Here is a 23,741-nt window from a genome sequence, read left to right as displayed (position 1 = left end):
CCTAAAAAAAACAATTGTGCATTTTTTGCCATGATTTTATAAATTCGTGACAAAACCTATAGGGCTTAAGTGTTAATCCAGCCCCAATATAGCATATATCATATATCATAGGTAACCTGATTATGCTAAAATATTTAGCAGGACCACAGCCAGGCTAAGAGTATCAGGTGTCATTTATAGTATTGCTTTCCTCTTATGTGCCAGAAGGGCCCCCTCAAGCAGTAAGGTCTAGGCGTAGTGGTAAGTTGTCCATGATTATGTGGTTCCTTAATATATAATTAGAGTAATCAGCGTGTAAGGGAGGGGTCTGAGGACCATCACCGCCACCCATGGTGAAGGGTCAGGCTCTTGTCAGGATTGGCTGTTCTCATCCTCTTGGGGGTTTATATACAGCATCTATTCTGTTGTTTCAGCAGTCACTAAATACAAAGTACAAGACCATGGAGGGGATGAAGTTAGCATTGTTGCTGTGCTTGGCTGGCCAAGTTCTGCCCAGACCGGTAAGTCACCATCCACTTGCCTGTTTTCCCTATGACTTTGGGGTGTTAGGTTAGAGCTTTCTTCTAAGAACTAATGGACACTTTTTTGCTTCTTCTTGCAGATGTATGAACCTTATAGTAACGGTAAGTTCTCCATATTTTCAGAATACTAATGTCAGTATATAATAATATCTCCCACAGATGTTTCAGAGATGAATTTGCCTTTTTAACTCCTGATTATGTATGTGAGTACCCTTCCCTGCAGACCTTTAGACGACATACCAGGACCTGCAGGACCAGTTTGACTTAAAATGGGACCCAAATAACAAGAAAAATGGGGCACCCTTGTCTCAATTTCTTTTCATCCTTCTGGATATGACTTGGTTAAGGGCATATTTTCTGGTGGTCTAGGTCAGTGATAACTTTAGGCTATTTTCATACTAATACAGTGCTCTTTGGCAGGATTTTCATATGAATCCCCAAAAACCGATAAACCCCATTTTTGTGGATGTCTGGAAAAGACTAATACAGTCAGGACAAATGCCAGACAGTGTCCACAGCTTCATTCAAGTTAGTGGTTCCATCGGGGCTCTGTAGTGGGTCTTGTCAAAATGTTTTTCAGGGATTCCAACAGAAACACCAACAGAGTATTAATGTGATCCTAGCCAGGGTTGTAAATTTAGGTTGCCAGTCCTTTGTCAGAGATGTTACCAAGGCTCCAATTTTCCAAACATAACTCTAATTTATGCCAATGACCAGATCTGCTCGTCGATCTACTCGTCAATATGTGACCAACCCAGCTTTGCTTTTGTGTATGTGGCCAACTCCGCTCTGGTACATTTCAATATATGTCAAGAAATATTTTTTACCTTAACAGATATAATAATCCCACAAATCTGTATGGACTCATTATGTTAACCTGTATTCATAGCGATGGCTCCTTGTCCTAACATATTTTATCTCTACAGATGACAGAAATTCTCTCCCGGACCCCACTGTATTTGAAGTCATCCAAGCTGCAAACAAAGGTAAAGTTTTCAAAATGAATCCAAAAAAGTTGACTTATTGCTTGAGTTGTCTGATGAGCATCTAAGTGTAACTCTTGGGTTTAAATAAAAAAAATAATGTGAAACTGTAGGTGGGATAATGCAATTAATCTGGAGATATAGGGTTAATCTGCAGGTTAGTAGCGTTATGAAAGGACCTGGGAAAAAATTAACTTTATCCCTAGCGGGAGCTGTCGGCTTTTTGTCATCCAGCACGGCTACTATCATCGCTCACTAAACTGTGAGCGGCAGCTGTAAGCGCCCCTCAGCACTTTGACTAACAGCCAGAACTCCACTGATGAACTACATAGCGAGCTGTCAATCAAAGTGCCTGGGTGTGAATATAGCCACCTCTCAGTGTAGTGAGCAATGACTGAAGCCACTCTGCCACACTTATATGACTCAAAGTCTTCTGCTCCAGGGTGGAATAAAGTTCATTTACTCCCAGGTGCCACACTTTCAGTACATGGGTCGGGCCCCTTCATAAGGCTATTAACCTGCAGATTAACCTTATATCTCCATATGCATTGCGTTATCCTACCTGACATGTTCCCTTTAGCTAGTCCATGGAGGATTAATAGACCAAATGATGGATAATAGCACAATAATAAATGGAGATCAAATCAAGACAACCTCATTTTCCGAAGCCCCAATGATTGAGGGAAGTTGGGCCGGTCACTGTAGGCGAAATATAATGTTACATGGTGGTAACTGAAATTAATATGTGGATCAGATCCTGCAGAGTGAGATGATTTTTGTTAATATATCTCCAGTCTAGCTCACTAGGGGGGATCTGGAGCTGTGGTCTTTCCTCTACATAGGGATAGTCTATGTTTGGCCCAATGTCCATCGGAGGCTTTGGTTTAGCGCTACATCTAAATGGAGATAGATTTTGTTGGTGAAGGAACAGGGGACAAATAGAAGAGAGTATGATTGTATATTCAGACTACTGGGTTGTGTAGCAATAAAGACACGTACGTTTATGTATACGCTGTAAACACAACTGTAGATTTTTTTTTAACTAATATCTAGTGCGAAAACATCAGAAATTAGATCCTTGTTTTCCATCTTAGATGTTCGCGTTTTGCTGAAAGAAGGTGATGTAGCCATTGACCTCAGACGTAATGCTAGAATATGTAACACATGCAAGTGGCCGAAGACCGCTAATGGAATCGTCCTAGTACCATATACCATAGCTTCTCAGTACTGTAAGTGCCTCCTATTTGTTTTCTCATTGTGTTGTTTGGTGCTACCAATCTAATGTCAATAGTATTAAAGTGGTCTTCCAGAACTTTCATTTTTGATGAACTATCCTTGGGATAGTCGATTTACCGAAGCCACAGCAGTTCAGTGTCCACCTTGTGTACCAAGGCACAGCGCCATCCACACAGTTGTGGCTGTAGCTGGAACTGCAATTAAATGCTATTCTTATCCACGCGAATGGTACAGTACAGTACGGTACAGTTATAGATAGTACTGTGAATGGGTAAACTGTGAATATTACATAGCACTCACTAAGCATAAGCCAAAAGGGTTTGTGTCAACTCAGACATTTATAGCATATCAACAGGTTATGCCATAAGTCTTTGATAGCAGCAATGAATACCAGGTCAATGCTGGAAGTGGACATCACTCATGTGGTGCAAAAACAGTTCCAAAATGTTGGAAGAAATTCACTAAAAGGATGAAATAAATAAAACATCCTTTATTGGCAATATAAAATAGTCTCAAAAGATTCGTGCCTATATATACTTGATAAAGAGTCTCTAGAGCCTCAAAACATGTTGTATATTTTGAGCCTATATTATCTTGCTAATAATAAATATTGTTTTATTGATATCATCCATTTGGTGAAACACCTACAATTTTGGGGATGTGTTTTGGTGCCCAGTGGGTAATGTCCTTTTCCAGTACTGTATGATTTATTGATGTTGTATTCATAGTGGCTCTCTATTCCCTTGGCTAAGATCAGCAACTTGAGCTTCAAGCATTAGACCATTGGCTGAATACATCCCTCTAAATATGGTACTTTTTTGTTGCGCTTATACTAGCATGTATGCAGTTTGTATTGTGAAATTTAGTGACAAATCCACTTTAAGCTCACTTGATGTGACGCCTATAGCAATATATGGGCCATTCTGTATATCTGTTTCCTCATACCGAATAATATTGGTGCCTTTCTTGAAGAAAAGTCACAGAATGTTGGATTGAACGCCATAATATTAAGGCCTACTTCTGTAAAACAGGGTCCCCATATGTGAGCACATGGAGTGCCTAAGGAGAAGATCTGTAGAGGCCCTGAATTTCCCATAAATCTGCATACATCTAACCTAAAATCAGATTTTCACACACTTCTTAAAATTACCTAAAGTTTAATATTTTTGGACTCATTTGTTGGATTTCGTTCTCATTGTCATTTTTTAAATGAGGAATATTATCCAATATCATTTCTGAGTGTCAAAAATATGTGAGCCTCTGCTTTCAGTATCTTTTGTAGCAATAGCTGAATCAAAACGATTTTGATAATTATTAATTAGTCCTACACATCAACTTGGAGGAATTTTAGCCCCTTCTTCCCAACAAAACAGATTCTACTTTGTTATGCTGGTGGGTTTTCTCCCATGAATTGCTCGCTTCAGGTCCTTCTGCTACATGTCTATAGGTCACGACTGTGACTTGGACATTCCAAAACTTTAGATTTATTCTTCTTTTATTAGTCTTTTGTACAATGACTTGTGTGTTTTGGGTTGTTGTCTTACTGCATTACACATGTTTTCTTGAAAGTCAGCTCATGGACAGATGTCCTGACAATTTCTTCTAGAATTTGCTAGTAAAATTCAGAATCCATTGTTGATGGCAGCCATCCTGGCCCAGATGCAGCAAAATAGGCCCAAACCACAATACTGTCACCATAAAGTTTCAAAGATGGTATAAGGTTTTAAAGCTGTATTGCACTTTTTTTCTTTCTTAAAACATAATGTGTGTCATTCAAACCAAAATGTTCTATTTTAGTCTCATCCATCTACAAAAACATTGTTTCACTATCCTTATGGCTTGTCCAGATGACTTTAGCAAACTGCAGATGGGTAGAAATGTTCTTTTTGGAGAGCAGTGGCTTTCCCCTTGCAATCCTGCCATGCCATGTATATCATAATTGTTCAGTATCCGCCTGATGGTGGACTCATGAACATCAACATTAGCTAATATGAGAGAGACCTTTAGTTACTAGAAGTTACCTTGGGGTTCTTTGTGAGCTAGTGGTTTATTATATGGTCTTAGAATGATCTTTATTGGTCGACCACTCCTAGGGAGGTTGGCAATGCTCTTCACTTTAATCTGTTTGTACACAATCTGTTTGACTGTGGATTTGTGGAGTCCAAGCTTTTAGAGATGGTTTTGTAACCTGTTCAAGTGTGATGAGCATCAACAACTCTTCTTCTGAGGTCCTCAGAAATCTACTTTGTTTGTGCCATGATATACAGTACTTCCACAAACATGTTGTGAAAATTAAACTTTAATAGATTACTGTGTACAAGGCTCTTCCTGATTTTACTTAATTTAAATCTGACTATGCAATCTTCTCTTCTTCAGCGGCATCAGAAGTTTCTCTGATTAATGAAGCCTTGAAGGAATTTGAGGTTATGACCTGTGTGCAATTTGTGAACCGCAACTCAGAGCCGGACTATCTCAGTATAGAATCTGGAGTAGGGTAAGTGCTAATATTTACTTAAAGGGGTTGTCTATAATTGATGACATGACTGCTTTGTATTAGAGGTAGAGATGATTGAAACATTTGAAATTCAAATTTGCTTGCTTTGCCAATTTTTAAGATTTAATTTGCAATGAATCTCTTTGCTGCAAATCACAAGTACTGCTAAGACTTTAATTCCCCAGAAAAGTGTAACACTTTGAGGTCTCTTAGGACTGTAGTGAACCCCTTTCAAGCTCTTAGAAATGTTAGTGACCTCAACATATCTGGGTAGAGGTAAGCAGATGATAATCCCACAAGCATTCCATCATACAGCTTGCCATGCTCACCAGCTCAACTGGCTGCCCTTTTGGTTCACTTTACGCACCTAGTTGCGACTGTTGGTTGTCATGGCCAGCGTCATCATTGTCTTCATCATTTTTTCTTTATCATTTTAACCCTATTATCTTCTTTCATAGCTTGTGCCTGTAAGGCAGCCAAAATGTTCCGACTCATGTCAATGCTCAGTTTCAGCTGGTGGGGAGCCATTCAGCGTGAAATTGGCTGTTTGAAGCCCAAGAGAAACTCATCCACTGTATGGCTTTTGTTCCTCACGCTCTCAAGCTACAAAATTGCTTTATCTAGCATGAACAAAATAATGAGGGTCGTGGGTGAAATCAATGCTGTGACCTGTTGCTGTGTATTCAGTCTTATCTTTTGAGGAGGATTTGGATTAGGTGTAATAGGAGACAGATATCTTTTTCCTGGCATGTGAAAGCAGACATTGCTCCCAGTCGCGTAGGCTTCTCCACCTGCCCTGGTTATGTAGATGCATTACTCCCACTCAAAACATTCATCCAATTTGCTGTGAAAAACTCATGCATTGTCCTTGCCCAATTGCTGATCCAGGTGTCTATGGTGCAGTGGGATTTGTCGAGAGCAGCTCACGCTTTCCTGCACATGAGAACATCCAGTAGGCACCCCTTTCTGTAAGAATAATGGTGGTTGGGCTTCTTCTAGTGAGTTCATGCCATCATTTCTCGAAAGGTAACAGACTCCACTATGATATATGACAGCACTAGCAACTTGACCAGGTGGGAGCTATGTTGGAACACAGGCAAATGAGTGTATGTAGAGGGTGTAGGCATACAATCAGAAATCTATATCAAGAGGTTTTAAGGAGAAATAGTCAGAGTACAGCAGAAAGTAGTTGTAAATTATGTTAATGTTGATAACAGTTACCAGTTACTACTTGAGGGTACAGCCTCACTGACAAAGATGAAACATGATCATAGATCAGAGAGCCTCAAGTTGTCCTCAAACCCCTTCTTCTCATGCTCTTTTCACAAATGAACAGGTGATGTCACTTCATGTGTTGATGGAGAGCCGTAGTTATTAGACTAGCCAAGGATGATCGTTCGCAGCTCATTTTCTCCTGCAGTCTGTCAAAGATTTCTTCTGTCTGTAATGTTCAAAAGAACTCCCACACCAATACACATTCAACTCGCCACCACTGTGACAAGAGATTTCAGGCACTGTTGAGCCTTCTCCACCAACAACACGTGTGGTATCACCTACTACCGAGCTGGCAGCCAAAAAAGCAGATTTTGCTTTGGAGGATCTTTTAGCCTCATGTTGCCTTTGAGGGGTTTTCCACAGGCCAACACCATCCTCCCCTGATGACATCACCTCAGGGATACCCTTATCTGGTTCCCAGGTCTTGTCCACAACAGGATCATCATCCTTGATACAGCTGACAGTTTTCTTTGTTGGAAACATCTCCTTACAAAAGCTGACTGTTACTCTCTTCCAATAAATTATCTAGAAGAACTATGCTGAAACACCTTCCTAGGCCTCCAAAGTACTGCACCTAATTGAATGTCCGCTATATAAAACATTAAGTGTAATCGCGGCAGAAGAGGTGGACAGAGCAGAACACTAATGATGTGTTGTGCATTCTGATCTACTCTCCCTAGTCTGTAAAACCCAAAAATTGCCACTGCTCTCCGTGCCTTATCTTTTAAAGTGGCTATAATTATCTGTCCTGAATGGCTGTGCTAGACTATGTGATGTAATAGCTGTAAGACATTATGGGGAAGCTCACATTGCCCTTTTAATGTCATGTGAGTCTGCTGCTCTCTAGCTGATGCAATCTTAGACGATGTGTGAAATGGCGCCGAGCGTTTCTTTGATAATTCTTACAAATTGAGTCACAAATTTTTCTTCCAAGATAAATGTTCATCTTACTAATATGAAAAATGAAATGTATGTAATATCTCCTTTTCATGTTTTTATACATAGTTGCTGGTCTTACATTGGGAGAATATTTGGCAAACAGACCGTAAGCCTGTCACGTCCAAGCTGTATGGTGTACGGCGTGATACAACATGAAGCTATGCACAATATTGGCTTCTTCCATGAGCATACCAGAATGGACCGGGATAACTACATTGACATCTTATGGCAGAACATGGATCAAGGTGAGAAGTTTTAGAAAATGTTGGTGGTCAATCCTTTGAGTGGGTTTATGTATGAGGATCATGCAACCAATATCTACATTGTCCCTAGAGAAAATCTATTAAATCCTTACTTTCTACATTAATATATAATAACCTTGTTTTCATCTCTTCCAGCTAGCTATGGTAATTTTGATGTTGCTGATGGAAATACCTTTAACATTCCTTATGATTATACATCAGTGATGCATTACAACAAGTAAGTCCAGATGATCAATGTTCCTTGTTTTACCTTATTCCATTTACTGTTATTTCCTATTACAATGTCACATGTTTTGGGTAAAAAGAAACCCTTCACATATATTTTACAATATCGGACTTCTGAAAGTCAAAAATTCATTGTATTATTAGAGGTATTCAATAGGAAGATACTAAGCAGAGGTTTAGGGAGGCAAAATTTGAACTTGCATTGACTCTAAACATCTTGGTCAGGAGTCAGGACATCTAAACACCCTCAACAGGACATAATGAGTTAGTGGTACCCCTATGGTACCTTAATACCAACACCGCTCCTACAAATCTTAAAACACTGCCAAAACGATTTATATTAATTAAGAGTGTAGGGTTATTCCATTATCAGTTGTTCATGGATGCTAATACGTGCGTCCAAGTGACGACCACTGAGCTACGCTTTTCCTGTAAATTCCCATCCACTTCGACTGTTTTCGTAGTGGTCAACACATTATTGAGAGTTATTAATATGTCAGCCTTGATTAAAGTAACCCTTTTATAGAGATGTATTAGCTATATACTGAAATCGGTAGACCAATAGAATTAGAAGGGGCTCCTCGAATTGGGCAACACTGACCATATTAAACATGGCTAATCCAAATCTGCCAGATGATGACCTGCTTTATTATGCTTCTTCACCCTAGCTGATAAAGTGGTTGTTTCAAAATGACATCTCTCTAAACTAACCATAGATCCCCAGATAATTTTGCCGAAACCACCAACAATGAGTCATTGCATTGTACATTATGTCAGTGTTGTTGTATCCAATTGACAGCCCTTCATAGGAACGTCTCGCTGGCAGCAGTTTTGCTTAGCAATTTCAGGCTACAAAGTCAATGGAATTTACTCTGAGAAAAGCACATTATGGGTGATGAAAATATGACTGACTATGCATACATGTATCATGACGATTTGATAAGTTTAAAATTACATTAATATGCAAAATACATCTTCGTCAACTTTTTTTTTTATAGTTATGCCTATTCCAATGATAGTTTGCCTACTATAGTCCCAACACCTGACCCTTATGTGCCAATTGGACAGAGATCAGGAATGAGTAATCTGGACGTGATGAAAATTAATGCCAACTACGCTTGTAGTAAGTATTCCTTACTTGATGTCGTCTCTTAAATTCTAGTCTTATCTGTGTCGTTACACCCCTCGCTAACGTTGTCCATTATTTTACCACAAAAAAGACCTTTGTAGAGCAAAGTTGGTGACGTTCTCAGGATCTCTTTCTGGAAACAGTACCTTGGCAAACCAAAGTGGTGTCAGCTGCCTCTGGCTTATTCAGGTCCCATACAACAAGGTAAAATCCACAAATAGAGAAAAAAAATGATTGAACATACTAATTAGATATTTTTGGACTTTTTTTTTTAAACTCGTGCAAACTAATAGCACTTTTCGTTTTTTTTCCCAGGTTTCATTGCAGTTTAGCTATCTTAACATCGCTTCTACTGACTATGTTAAGGTCTATGATGGTTACTCTACATCATCTCCTGTCCTTCTGGATAAGACCTATGGAAATGGGCCAATCTTATCTCTGTTTTCATCTGGGCGAAACATGCTTGTAGAGTTTGTGAATGCAGGCAGTTCCGTTTCCAGTACATTTACAGCCTCTTATGTCACTGGTAAGTGCTTTAACATTTGTTCTCAGATGGCCAAAAATATTTATCCAATGAAAAATGGATCGTCTCGACATCCTGATCAAAATGAACAACTAGCTCTGCCGATCCCACTAGCATCTTCTGCTTCACCAAAGGCACATGTTATTTCAGTATAGGGAGAGGAAATAAGTGGTGGCCGAACACTTCTGTCTGTGAGATCAAAATGTAACTTGTCGATCCAACTATAGATATTAAGGGACTCATTATCAAGCTCCGTAGACATGGTACCCACGAATAAAAATCTAATGTCTGTTTGCTTTACTCTTCTCCTATGCAGTTCATGAAAATTAGAGAAGCTGGATCCACAAATAATCTATATAGTCCATGTGTATAGACCATCGACACCAATAACTCCTTGTTTAAAAGCATCTAGTGATACAGCTTGTGGGACTGCACATGTCACTCACCACTAAGGGTCATCAAAAATGACAGACAGTTGTACATTTCCGTCAATCTCTGGCCCATAACTATCTTGTGTGTCTTTCATACCAGTGTCACTCCTAAAGTGCATTAAGAATTATATTTTTAAACAAATCGAGTCAACTTTAGAGGCCCACCATAGATGTAGGCCGGTCTACAAATCCACCAGAGATTAGTCGCCAAAGAATCTATTCACTGAAGACAAGTGTAAGGAAATGAACTAGAGAGAAGATACACACAGTTAATGTCTAACAGAGTAGCTGCAAGCGAATATTCTCTGCTGTCAGAGACTGTAGAGAAAGCAAAATTAAAAAGAATCATAGTAGTAGGAACCCACGAGTGAAGTACATGTTTCCTAGAGGAAGAGTTTGGAGAAGACACCTGGTCAGGTGACAGCTGTGGTGCAGTTATTAATTATAAAAAGCTGGGGCAGGAAAGGAAGGGTAGGATTCACTGCTTGAACCTGTATCAGGATAGATATGCGGTGAAGTGGTGTTGGCTTACAGCCGCCAGTACGAGTGCCCAGCTCTGGGAAAAGGATCGAGGGATGAGAACTGGGTGACCAGAGACTAGGACTGAGAGATCTGAATTGAGTGGGTCGAGCCAGGGCTAAGAAGGAGACTCGGCCTGCGAAGGAAGGACGTTCATGTGAGTCGTTACTTCCAGCGTAGACGTACAGTACAGAGTGTGAGCTGAGGCCATGCTTTAGAGAACGAAGATAGACAGTGTGATGAGCATACTGTGCACCAAGTAACCCACCGATCCGAGACTTGCAGCCTAGCGGGAAATACCGGTGACCCCCCTTAGGGCCAGTGTAACGTTTGGAGATGCTTAAAGAAAAGGCGATGGTGACAGCCCCAGTAGTGTTGAAGTATTAGGACTAAGTGACGCGCCCCCTGGGCCTGCGCTGTGGTGCAGCGTTGCGCACGCGGGGAATACCCGGAGCCGGATCTGTTGGGGGTAGTAGTCCTCGTGGCGGTGACCCGGTCCGTGCCCAGGGTGTCAAACTAAATGGCAGTATTTAGCAGTAGATGTTAGAATGTTCGACTACGCCACCCGTTGAATGCGGTCATAAGACCGCCGCTGCAGGGCAGACCGCTGAGGCCGGTGATACGGTTGTGCAGCGGGGATGGTATAACCCCCAACGGGAGGGGTATGGCCTCAGGGCAGCGGACGTGGATGATGAAACACTCAGAGACGGTGCGGTGTAGTTCAGGGTCTTTACTGGTGGCAAAGGTAGACCCTCCCGGAGTACTGGCTAGCGATCGGGGCCTGGTCAGTCTGTGAGCAGATAGGATCTCCCCTGGCCAGGCGGAGTTGTAGGCCTCCCCAACTAATTGTGCTCTTCTGGCTACCTTGCTAGAAGCGGGTAAAAGTAGCCCACGTCCCTGAGTGTACCGTGTGGTGCTCACCCATATGGCCGGTGACTCAGGGCCTTCTCGTAGCTTCCGCTCCACGACGGCGGTGCTGGTCCCTTGCGTGTGACCGTGCCTTCGGGTTTCTGGGCCAGAGGACCTGAAATTCCCTGCCGGTCGGTTTCTGCTGCTGGGTAAGGATTAGTCCCCACAGCCTCGGACTCCGGGTCTGGTGAGAACTCTTCAATCAGGGCGAGCTCTAAAGCTTCCAGCCCCTGACTCCTTTTAGCACTGCTCCCACTGAGCTCCTGATCTTTCTTTCCTTGCTTTTGCTACACTCCAGACCAGACTGTGTCTCTGTCTGGGACTCCTCTTCTTCTGTTTCTCCCTAACCCTGCCTCAGCCCCAGTTTTATATAGGGGAAGTTCTTCCCCTCCCAGGACTGGGCAGGAGGTGTGGCATGCATAGGATTCCTGACCAGGAGACCTCCCACCTGCTCTCAGACGTAATATTGCTATTACTGTGGAAACCAGACCCCTAGGGTGCCACATTCCCCCCTAGTAAAATTTAGTACTCCGGGACTAAACATATTTTTGTAAACATAACAAGTATAAACAGAAACAGCATAACAAAGAAAAACACATTATGGTGGTCACGGCGTGTCCGCAACCGGGTGCAGTTTTTAAAGAAAACAAGGGTGTCCATTTCACCAAGGAACAGGGAGCCGTAACCAGGTAGGGGTCTGTCCTACCCCGAGTCTTTAACAGTCTTAGTCCTTTCCTTGGTTACGCTCCAAACATATGTACAAAGGATTCCGGATAATCCCTAAACGACACCTATAAAATAACTAAAAATACACAATTATTTACAGGCAACAATAAACAGGTAAATACAAATAAAGCAGCCTAAACACTTAGATCCTCCAACGTACGGGCAACTGGCCTCTAGTGGCTCTAGTGGACCTACGGAGCTGACTGACTGGTCCTGAGCTACAGGGTGTAGGGGCTGTCAAAGGTAAACTGGGCAGCTGTCTACGGGTTCTTTGGCTCACTAGGGGTACGGCAGGCTCACTATAAGCAGAGGGTTGATCCTCCTGGTCTGCTTGTGTGGGGTCTTCTGCCTCCTGGACCGGCTGCTCTTCCAGCTCTACCTGTTTCTCCGTAGGCACTTGGGATGCTGGTTGGAGGAACGTGAGGACGGGTACCACAACAGCGCCATTGACTTGAGTCCAAGACCAAGGGAAGTCTCCGAGCACAGTACTGACCATATCTTCCCTTTCCTCTGCGGGTCGAGGGTCTTCCTGTTCTTCTTCAGGGTTCCGTAGCTGTTCGGGACACTTCTTCAGGTGATCTCGGGATACAATGGCTGTGGTTTCTCCTCCATCCTTACTGATTGTGCAGACTTTCGGGTTCTCATGGCTTGAGGGCAGTACGGTGTACGGGTCCTTCTCCCACTGGTCGTCCAACTTGTGGAGCCGTCTCTTCCTCTTCAAGACCTGCTCTCCAGGTACCAGGGGAACAGCGGGAGCATACTGGTTGTAAGTCTTCTCCTGTCTTTCTCTAGCTTGACAGAGACTTCGCTCAACTCTCTCCTGTACTTTCCGGTACTGCTGCTGCCTCTCGGTGTACCAGTCTGCTTCTGGTGAAGTGTCCTCGGGTGTCAGGACTCCCATCTCCAGATCAACAGGGAGCTTACCAGGTCTTGCTCTCATTAGGTAAGCCGGGGTACAGTTGGTAGAACCTACCGGGATGTGGTTGTATAGGTCCACCAGATCAGGCAGTTTCTCAGGCCACAGATTGCGTTCTTCCAGGGGCAATATTTTCAGAAGGTCTATCACCACCTGGTTCATTTTCTCACAGAGTCCATTGGTTTGCGGATGATAGGGTGTTGTTCTTATCTTCCGGCAGCCATACAGAGTGCAGAACTCCTGGAAGACTTCCGCTTCAAAGGCAGGTCCTTGGTCCGTGAGCACCTGCTCTGGGTATCCGTGTGGACGACAGAAGTGCTGCTGGAAGGCTCTAGCTGCTGTTTGAGCCGTTAAGTCCTTGACGGGGACGACAACCAAGAACCGGGAGTAGTGATCCACGATGGTTAACGCATAGACGTAGCCACTTCTGCTGGGGGTCAGTTTTACATGATCCAAGGCTACCAGTTCCAACGGCTGCTTGGTGACGATGGACTGCAGGGGAGTCTTCTGGCTAGCACGGTCCTTCCTTCTTAGGTTGCATGGGCCACAGTCTCTGCACCACCTCTCGATGGTTCCTCTCATGCCTACCCAATGGAACCGCCCGCGCAGCAGGAACTCCAGCTTCTTCCATCCAAAGTGCCCAGCTCCGTCGTGGTATGCCTCCAGTACCATAGCCGCGTCCCTTCTTGGCACCACTATTTGCCAGATCAGTTCATGCGTCCGGGAATTAACCATTCTGCGGCACAACTTCCCCTTGTAAAGGAACAGTCGACTCTTCTCAACCCACAGTTGCTTGGCCTCCTCCGGAGCGTCTGGGTCAAGGCGGGCATCTGGCTGAGTCAGCATCTCCTTCACCAGTCGGACGGCGGGGTCACTGTCTTGCGTTTCCGCCCAGTTGTAATGAGGTAAGGGGTTGAACGTAGCAGATTGCTTACCCCTTACACGGTGGGAATACTGGATAGTCCCATGACGGTGGAACGCGGGGAGTTCAACTTCTTCCAGTTCCTCTGGATCTTCCCCTACGTCCGGTAGGTTTGGCATTCTGGACAAGGCATCTGCGTTGGTATTGGAGCGTCCTGCCCGGTATTTGATCGTGAGCTCATAGTTGGACAGGCGGGCCATCCATCTCTGCTCCAGGGCACCGAGTCTTGCCGTATCCAGGTGTGTCAACGGGTTGTTATCCGTGTACACGGTGAACCGGGAAGAGGCGAGGTAGTGCCTAAAGCGTTCGGTGACTGCCCACACCACTGCCAGGAATTCTAGCTTGAATGAGCTGTAATTCTCAGGGTTTCTTTCGGTGGGTCGCAGTTTTCGGCTGGCGTAAGCAATTACCCGTTCCTTCCCCTGCTGGATCTGGGACAGTACGGCTCCTAGCCCGATGTTACTTGCGTCAGTGTAGAGGATAAAGGGCTGGCTGTAATCAGGGTACGCCAGGATTTCATCCCCCGTGAGGGCCATCTTCAGCTGGCGGAAGGACTCTTCTTCCAACTTCTCCCATCTGAAGGGTGGCTTCTGGTTCTTGGCCTTCCTGGACTGGCCTATCAGGAGGTCCTGCATAGGAGCTGCCTTTTTGGTGAAACCGGGAATGAACCTTCGGTAGTAGCCTACCAACCCGAGGAACTGCCGCACTTCCTTTACGCTGGAGGGGCTTGGCCATCCCTTAATTGCTGTGATCTTATCAGGGTCGGGAGCCACTCCGTCAGCACTCACCACGTGTCCCAGGTACTGCACCTTTGGTTTCAGGAGGTGACACTTGGAGGGTTTCACCTTTAGGCCGTAGTTTGCCAGGGCTTCGAACACTTCTGCCAGGTGTTTCAGGTGGTCCTCGTAGGTCTTGGAGTAGACGATGACATCGTCCAGGTATAACAGGACCGTCTCGAAGTTTCGGTGTCCCAGACAGCATTCCATCAACCGTTGGAAGGTTCCTGGTGCGTTGCAGAGTCCGAACGGCATGCAGGTAAACTCGCTAAGTCCCATCGGGGTGGTGAATGCGGTCTTCTCCCGGTCCGCCTCTGCTACAGGAACCTGCCAGTACCCACTAGTGAGATCCAAAGTAGAGAATAAGTTAGCAGATTTAAAAGCAGCCAAAGACTCCTCTATCCTTGGTAAGGGGTACGCATCTTTGTGTGTGATACGGTTGATTTTCCGGTAATCTACACACATTCTCATGGTGTTGTCTTTCTTTTTAACCAAGACTAGTGGAGCTGCCCAGGGGCTACAGCTATCCCTGATTACTCCAGCCTCCTTCATGTCTCTAAGCATCCCCTTGGCGTGTTGGTAGTGTGCAGGGGGTACGGGTCGGTATCTCTCCTTTATGGGAGGATGGTCTCCCGTGGGGATGTGGTGTTCTACCCCTTTTACTCGCCCGAAGTCTAACGGGTGTTTACTAAACACTCTCTCGTACTCTTGAACCACCCGATAGACTCCTTGTTTCTGGTGTGAGGGAGTGGAGTCAGTACCCAGATGTAGTTGCTGACACCAGTCCTCCATTGGTTTCTTAGAGCCGTTACCTTCCTCTGGTTGAGATGGAGGCAAGGGTTCCACGGCCTGTACAGAATTCTGATTAATGGTATACAATTTGGCTAGCGTAGCATACCGGGGCAGGTACACTTCCCTCTTCCCGATATTTATTATGCGAACGGGCACCCTCCCATGGCGTACATCAACCACCCCCCGTGCTGTCAAAATGGTGGGCCTACTGTCTGAGTAGACGGGTTCTACCATTGCTTGGTAGTCTCTACCTCTTAGACCAATAGCTGCCCGGCACCAAATCATCATTTCACTTTTTGGGGGCATGGCAATAGGGAAAGGGTCACACATTCTCACGCTTCCAATCTCACCACCGGAGAGTTCCACCTGTTGCCGCCGCATCAGTGCCCGGATCTCTTTTTGGAGCACTCGCTGCTGGCCGGAGCTGGCGTTCTTGGCAACCTGCTGTAAAATGAAAATCACCTCTGCAAGACAATTTTCAATCACATTAGTTCCTAGAGTTATCTTTGGGTGACTCTCGCGCTTGTCAATGTCTACAATGATCAGTCCCTGTGCTGCCAGTTCGACTCTACCGACTTTAATGGTCATCTCTTTGAATCCGATCTGTGGCACGGGTTGACCATTGCTGGCGATGATACTCAAGTCGTCGTCAGGGTAGCGGCTTATATCCGAGTCATTCCAGTACTGCTTAAAGAGCACGTACGGGATGGTGGTGACCTGTGACCCGGTGTCAAGTAGGGCACTCATAGGAATGCCATCCAGTACCACAGGCAAGACTGGACGTCCTCCCACGTATTTGTCACGCCAGTTCGATGGGCCTGGTGATCTTATTCCTAGGGGTTGGCCCTCTACCCCAGGTTGTGCCAGTTTAAAGGACAGTACCTTGCCATATGTCCGGGTTGATTGCAGCGGCGGCAGATGGGTTGTCCGTCCTCGTTGTATCGGTCGCTGGGTCTTCCTCTGGCCGGTGGAGTCCTCCTTGGTCGACGCCACGGGATGTCCTCCGGTCCGGATGCCAGCTGGATCTTCCCTGGAGCAGAAACCTGTAAAGACTGCACAGTTCGGGTTAGCGCAGCAACGCTTTTAACTAGCTCTTGGACCTGATGGTGCAAGTCTGGAGCCGGGTCATTGTTCAAAGCCTGCGCGTCAGCTCCCACAGGCCCTGCCGACAAGGGCGCCGCCTCCTGGTGGTAAGCGGTAGTAGGGCGCCTGTGGGTCACCACGCCACCCGGTGCCGGTTCTCGGAGCACCCGGATGGCTCTGTCCTTGAACTGTGCAAAGTCCAGATGAGGATCCTGTAAGGCCATTGCCCGCAACTGGGTTCGGTGGACATTGCAATATAGTCCCTCTATAAATTGTTCGGTCAACAGCCTGTCCTCGTTTCCCACGCCGTCAGGGTCGGTCTGCTTAATGGCTCTCAGGGCCTCTTGTAGGTTTAGTGCATAGTCCCTTATATTCTCATGTGCTCACTGTTTGCACCCGTAGAATCTAAGCTTAATCTCGGCTGAGGTGCGGGTATCAAAGGTGTCCTTCAGCCGGGTTAATATCCCTGCGACAGTCCTCCTCCCAGGTGGCCAGGACTTTACCTCCCTTTGGGCTGCCCCGGTTAGTTGGGCCACCAGGATGCTCACTTTTTGCTCTTCTGTGAGGGGGTACACCTGGAAGAGGCTATCCAGCTTTTCTCTAAAGTCATTCAGGGTATGTGACTCCCCTGAGTACTGGGGTAGCCAGGCTGCCCCCGGGATATAGGGCATGGTGAAAGGCATGACTGCAGCAGCGGTGGTGCTGGCGGTGGCTGTGGCAGTGAAGCTCTCCTCCGTATCTGACATCCTCCTCCCCCCTAGTGGACCGTGGCCTACCTTGCGATGATCCTCTTCCGTAGGCCGCGGCTCCGCAGTAGATCGTCAGGGTTGAGGACCTTCCGTCGCGCTCCTGTGACGTCGGCGTCTGCTGGGCTCCTTCCAGGACCTTACGCAACGTCCGGACGTGAGGCGGGGCTTCAGTTCTCGCGCGCTTTTCGGAGTCCACGCCCCTCTTCTTCCCGCGTGTCGTCTTCAAGATGGCGTCCAACGGCAGGAAAACTCCACGGATGGCGGGAAGAAGGCAGAAGATGGCGCCGGATGGCGGGAAAACTTCACGGATGGCGGGAAGAAGGCAGAAGATGGCGCCGGATGGCGGGAATCTTCACCACAGGTAAGTTTAAAAGTCTCTTTTTCAGGCACGCAGTACCCGGTGGTTGCGGGCACGTGATCCTGCCGACTACACCAAAGTTGACGCGCCCCCTGGGCCTGCGCTGTGGTGCAGCGTTGCGCACGCGGGGAATACCCGGAGCCGGATCTGTTGGGGGTAGTAGTCCTCGTGGCGGTGACCCGGTCCGTGCCCAGGGTGTCAAACTAAATGGCAGTATTTAGCAGTAGATGTTAGAATGTTCGACTACGCCACCCGTTGAATGCGGTCATGAGACCGCCGCTGCAGGGCAGACCGCTGAGGCCGGTGATACGGTTGTGCAGCGGGGATGGTATAACCCCCAACGGGAGGGGTATGGCCTCAGGGCAGCGGACGTGGATGATGAAACACTCAGAGACAGTGCGGTGTAGTTCAGGGTCTTTACTGGTGGCAAAGGTAGACCCTCCCGGAGTACTGGCTAGCGATCGGGGCCTAGTCAGTCTGTGAGCAGATAGGATCTCCCCTGGCCAGGCGGAGTTGTAGGCCTCCCCAACTAATTGTGCTCTTCTGGCTACCTTGCTAGAGGCGGGTAAAAGTAGCCCACGTCCCTGAGTGTACCGTGTGGTGCTCACCCGTATGGCCGGTGACTCGGGGCCTTCTCGTAGCTTCCGCTCCACGACGGAGCTGGTCCCTTGCGTGTGACCGTGCCTTCTGGTTTCTGGGCCAGAGGACCTGAAATCCCCTGCCGGTCGGTTTCTGCTGCTGGGTAAGGATTCGTCCCCACAGCCTCGGACTCCGGGTCCGGTGAGAACTCTTCAATCAGGGCGAGCTCTACAGCTTCCAGCCCCTGACTCCTTTTAGCACTGCTCCCACTGAGCTTCTGATCTTTCTTTCCTTGCTTTTGCTACACTCCAGACCAGACTGTGTCTCTGTCTGGGACTCCTCTTCTTCTCTTTCTCCCTAACCCTGCCTCAGCCCCAGTTTTATATAGGGGAAGTTCTTCCCCTCCCAGGACTGGGCAGGAGGTGTGGCATGCATAGGATTCCTGACCAGGAGACCTCCCACCTGCTCTCAGACGTAATATTGCTATTACTGTGGAAACCAGACCCCTGGGGTGCCACACTAAGCATTACTGATAAACAGTCATTTAACTTCCTCAGGCATGGTATAACAAAGTATCTGAATATTCCATGTTATACCATGCCTGAGGAAGGGACCTAAGTTGTCTCGAAAGCTTGCCTTGTAACATAATTTATTTTATTTTTGTTAGCCATTAAAAGGTATCATAACTACAGTATTATCTTGTTTTTCCCACTGAGAGCAATCTTTTTTCAACTGGCTAACATGGTACCAAACCCCCTATTTTCTTTTTTTCTTTTATTGAAAATCTGATATTACCCAAAGATAATCCCAAAAAATCAAAAGCTTCTTGCCGTGTAATTACTAATTGCTTCTAATTATTTGTTTTTTACTTTTCAGTGACTAGTAATTATTGGAAATAAAACCATCCATCAGAGGCACCAGCAGAAGACCGGAAGGATGAATACTTTTATTCCATCTATTTCAAACCTTTGTACTCTATATTGTAGAAAACAATTTTATTAATTACAATCTATTATTTAAGCGGTAGTCCAGTTTACTAATTGTGCTACACCATAGTTATATATGCTGAAATAATACACTGCGTATTTTAGAAAGCAGATGTCCTCATAGCTAATAGATTGTAAGCTCTTGTGATCAGGACCCTCGCCCCTCTTATCTGAATGAATTGTCCAATCTCTGATATTGTTTGTACATGTCCCCTTTGATTTGTAAAGTGCCATGGAATATTTTAATGTTATATAAATAAAAATTATTATTATTACTTTCATTATTATTATTACTATTATTATTGTTAGTTCCTAATACCTCACAATTTTAAAAAAGAGCCATAATATTAAAAAAAAAACCTAATACAAAAAAAAAAAAAAACATTACGCATATAAATTAAGATTACCAAGAGGGTGCTACAAGAGAAAGTCTAAGTTCAATCTTCATTATGGATCTCCCATCACAGACAGAAGGGCTGGGTTTTCCACACCTCATTCTCTATCATGTACACACTTTTCCCCCGGTAAGAAGCTGATCACTTTGCCTTACACTTCTGGGATCAGCAGTAAACACTAAGGGATCATAACAGCAAGAGCTCAGTTCCCCTGTTGTGCCGATAGAAGGGAAATTTTTTCAGCACCATTCTCATTGAGATCAGTGTGCTGACCGCCATGCACTGGAGAGGATGTGCTGAGACCACCACAATTCCACACCTGATGGTAAATAAGGGGGATGACATACAGGTGCATCTCACTAAATTAGAATATCATCAAGAAGTTAATTTATTTCAGTTCTTCAATACAAAAAGTGAAACTCATATATTATATAGAGTCATTACACAGAGTGATTTATTTCAAGTGTTTATTTCTGTTAATGTTGATGATTATGGCTTACAGCCAATGAAAACACAAAAGTCACTATCTCAGTAAATTAAAATAATTTAACAAAAAACACCTGCAAAGGCTTCCTAAGCGTTTAAAAAGGTCCCTTAGTCTGTTTCAGCAGGCTCCACAATCATGGGGAAGACTGCTGGCTTGACAAATGTCCAGAAGGCAGTCACTGACACACTCCACAAGGTCCCAGAGTTTTAATTTTCATTTGGTAATCAAGGTCCCAGAGTCTGGAGGAAGAGTGGAGAGGCCACAATCCAAGCTGCTTGAGGTCTAGTGTGAAGTTTCCACAATCAGTGATGGTTTGGGGAGTCATGTCATCTGCTGGTGTAGGTCCACTGTGTTTTATCAAGACCAAAGTCAGCGCAGCCGTCTACCAGGAAATTTTAGAGCACTTCATGCTTCCCTCTGCCGACAAGCTTTCTGGAGATGGAAATTTCATTCTTCAGCAGGACTTGTCACCTGTCCACACGGCCAAAAGTACCAGTACCTGGTTTACAAACAACAGTATCACTGTGATTGATTGGCAGCAAACTCGCCTGACCTTAACCCCATAGAGAATCTATTATAGAGAATCTATGGGGTATTGTCAAGAGGAAGATGAGAGACACCAGACCCAACAATGCAGACGAGCTGAAGGCTGTTATCAAAGCCACCTGGGCTTCCATAACACATCAGCAGTGTCACAGGCTGATCGCCTCCATGCCACACCGCATTGATGCAGTAATTGATGCAAAAGGAGCCCCAAGCAAGTATTGAGGGCATTTACTGAACATACATTTCAGTAGGACAACATTTCAGATTTTAAAAACATTTTTCTAGCTGTTGTTATAAAGTATTCTAATTTACTGAGATAATGACTCTTGTGTTTTCATTGGCTGTAAGCCATAATCATCAACATTAACAGAAATAAACACTTGAAATAGATCATTCTGTATGTAATGACTCTATATAATATATGAGTTTCACTTTTTGTATTGAAGAACTGAAATAAATTAACTTTTTGATGATATTCTAATTTAGTGAGATGCACCTGTAGCTGAAGCCACAGTAGTCTCAACTGACACATTTAGTAGAATCTTTTGAGTTTGAGTAGTTGTTGTCACATGTTTGTACGTTTGCAAATTGCATATAAGCAGTCCTGTGCGGAATAGCTGCTCTGCCTACTTCTCTCAATGTTCAGTGAAAAACTGCAGCCCCTCTCTATGAGAAAAGCATGTTGAGAAGCTATTTGGCATATGATTGTAAGGGTTTATACACACAACGTCTTTTAGACTATGGCATCCCTACTGAGTTATCCAAGACGATCACGCTTCAAACTGCCTGTTGTGTTTTTCATGAAGTGTCTTCTTTGGTGTTTTTTGGGTCATCTTTGTGGCTCTGCTGCCAGCTTTTTTTCTTTTAACAGCTTTCCAGCTATTGAAGCCTGAAGCGGTTAAAAGTGAACATTTGCACAGCAAGTAATTTTTACATTGCTGTGCATTATGTTCATGCTTTGTAGTGTTCTTTTAGCGCTTTTTCAGGGAGGTTCCAGGTGGAATTCAACTGAAAAAGTTGTTATGTGCACATATCCAAAACATGAAAATCGCATGATGGTCATATAAAGACAATTGGAATCGGCAAGCAGAGCCAAATCCTGACTGATTATATTACAGCCTGTTAGATTTCGGTATTCTACAGTGCTTTATGTTAGGTGCATTACATATAAAATTAATACAGATGTAGTAAACTTTAATTTGTTAGACTGCACAATACTTTATCAACATAGCCATGTATCACATTATACAGTCTAACTAATTATGGATCGCTACATTTGAACAGGATTAGAACCAATAACACTATAGGAATACATCAACACAACCACCAACATTACATAAATACATCACCAGAACCATAATCAATTCCTGAAGCATTGTTAAGTTTAGTACAGCAATCAATTGTAATGTCAGTTCAGCCCCATATACAACTGAACCTAAAACTCCCATTATATCTCCTATAAAATATTGCCTCAACACCATCCACCCTTATGAACTATAATGACCACTGTCCACCCTTGTAGCTAATAAAAGCAGAAAGTGTTTTGTTTATAGCTTATGTCACCTCCTATATTGCCCAGTCGCTATACTGTGCGGCTTCCTCACACTTCCCCCCCATACTGTGTCCTCACGCTGTCCTTCCAAGTTGTACCCTTTCTATGCTGTTCCCATACTGTCTCCTCACATTGTGTTCCCCCCATACTGCCCAGACTCAATACTGTGGCCCCTTCTCACATTTTTTTCACCATAACCACTTCCCACTTACCCATTTCAAACTGCCACCTCTCTATACTGGCACCCATCCACACACACTGCCCAGTCTCTATACATTGCCCTGTCATATCGTTTTCCCCCCACAATAAAACCATCTCCTGCTTCTTCGACATCATTGGAGCGCTATGCTTACCACTGTCCTCTACTTCTCTGCAGCGTAGGAGTGATATCAGCAGCGTAATCAGGTGACGACATCACACAGCTAAACTCTGGGTTTGCCCTGGATGTGCCAGTGGTTAAAACTTCAATTGTACACTCGTGTGAAATATGGCGTTCTCATTATTTTCTGCATCTCCACCAACTAGTTTCATCCATGATTTGCTGTTTGATGCAAAGGAGCTTGTCTGCTGTATATCTTTTGTCGCCCATTCTCAAGCTATAATACAGATTACAACTGGAGGATGTTTAGTGAATGAAACGATCTACCATGTTGATGTTGGAGTCATGTCCATTGACAAGGATGTGGAGGAAGTGGATAAAATCCTACCTGGCAATGAAACCAAACCTAGCATCCAAACTGTGCAGCCTTCACCACCTGTCCTGGTTGTGGTGGTGCATTGTTGCGGCTCCAAACTTTGACCCAGTAGGGCTTAAAATTTGTGTACTGTCCCTGTCCATGATTGATGTTTCACGTGTCAACAGTACTGTGCACTTTTAAGCTCAACACCAAGTCCAAGGAGCATCCCACAAGCTCTACTTTATGCAAGAAACAATTACAACTGGGTATCTTCCGGTGAGATTCAGTGTATGCCATCATTTCCCGAATAGCAGTGGATTGTACTAACTGGTACAGCTGTGACTGCATCACCATCAACTTGACCAGGCGAGAGTTGTGTTGGCAAATATGCAAATGATTTGGGAGTGTATGGCTGTTTCCTGGCCGCACGAAAGGGTATGGATATCTGACGGGGCAATGGAGTAAAAGAAGTCTGAATGCAACAAGCTGCAAATGATAAGGATGAAACCAACCTAGTACTACTTAAAGGAGTTTTCCCACTAACAAAGGTTTATTTTAATCAATAGATCTTGGAATAATAATAAGTTCCACAATTAGATGTGTTTAAATAAAATATTCCTGTGCTGAGATAATCTTATAAATGTGCCCCTGCTGTGTACTGTGTAATGGCTGTGTCTGATCACACAATCTCCTGGGCAGGGGGGGATGCAGGAGAGTATACAGACATTACAGCAGGGGATCACAGCTGAT

At 44.7% G+C, this 23,741-nt stretch overlaps 1 protein-coding gene across 1 annotated transcript; it reads left to right on the top strand.

The window, feature by feature from the left end:
- Positions 1-601: 601 nt before the first annotated feature.
- Positions 602-23,113, top strand: LOC141258450 (low choriolytic enzyme-like). The gene is made up of 11 exons (XM_073673448.1): positions 602-623; positions 1,448-1,507; positions 2,599-2,733; positions 5,117-5,234; positions 7,515-7,693; positions 7,847-7,928; positions 8,935-9,059; positions 9,157-9,269; positions 9,381-9,591; positions 21,634-21,685; positions 22,840-23,113. Exons 1-11 carry the CDS (start codon positions 602-604, stop codon positions 23,111-23,113), a joined length of 1,371 nt encoding a protein of 456 aa, XP_073529549.1.
- Positions 23,114-23,741: the final 628 nt, after the last annotated feature.

The sequence above is a fragment of the Phyllobates terribilis genome, unplaced genomic scaffold (assembly GCF_046119375.1).
Source record: "Phyllobates terribilis strain yellow unplaced genomic scaffold, ASM4611937v1 Scaffold_3__8_contigs__length_932513732, whole genome shotgun sequence".
NCBI classification, from domain to species: domain Eukaryota; kingdom Metazoa; phylum Chordata; class Amphibia; order Anura; family Dendrobatidae; genus Phyllobates; species Phyllobates terribilis.
Note: the sequence above shows the minus strand (reverse complement) of the source record. Positions and strands in the feature narration are given on the sequence as shown.

Bases quoted from the DNA above. Each gene is read 5' to 3' on its own strand.
- LOC141258450 (XM_073673448.1), top strand. From the start codon at position 602: ATGTATGAACCTTATAGTAACG. The intron at 2,734-5,116 runs GTAAGTGCCTCC...TCTCTTCTTCAG, and splicing joins TACCATAGCTTCTCAGTACT to CGGCATCAGAAGTTTCTCTG. The intron at 7,929-8,934 runs GTAAGTCCAGAT...TTTTTTTTATAG, and splicing joins TCAGTGATGCATTACAACAA to TTATGCCTATTCCAATGATA.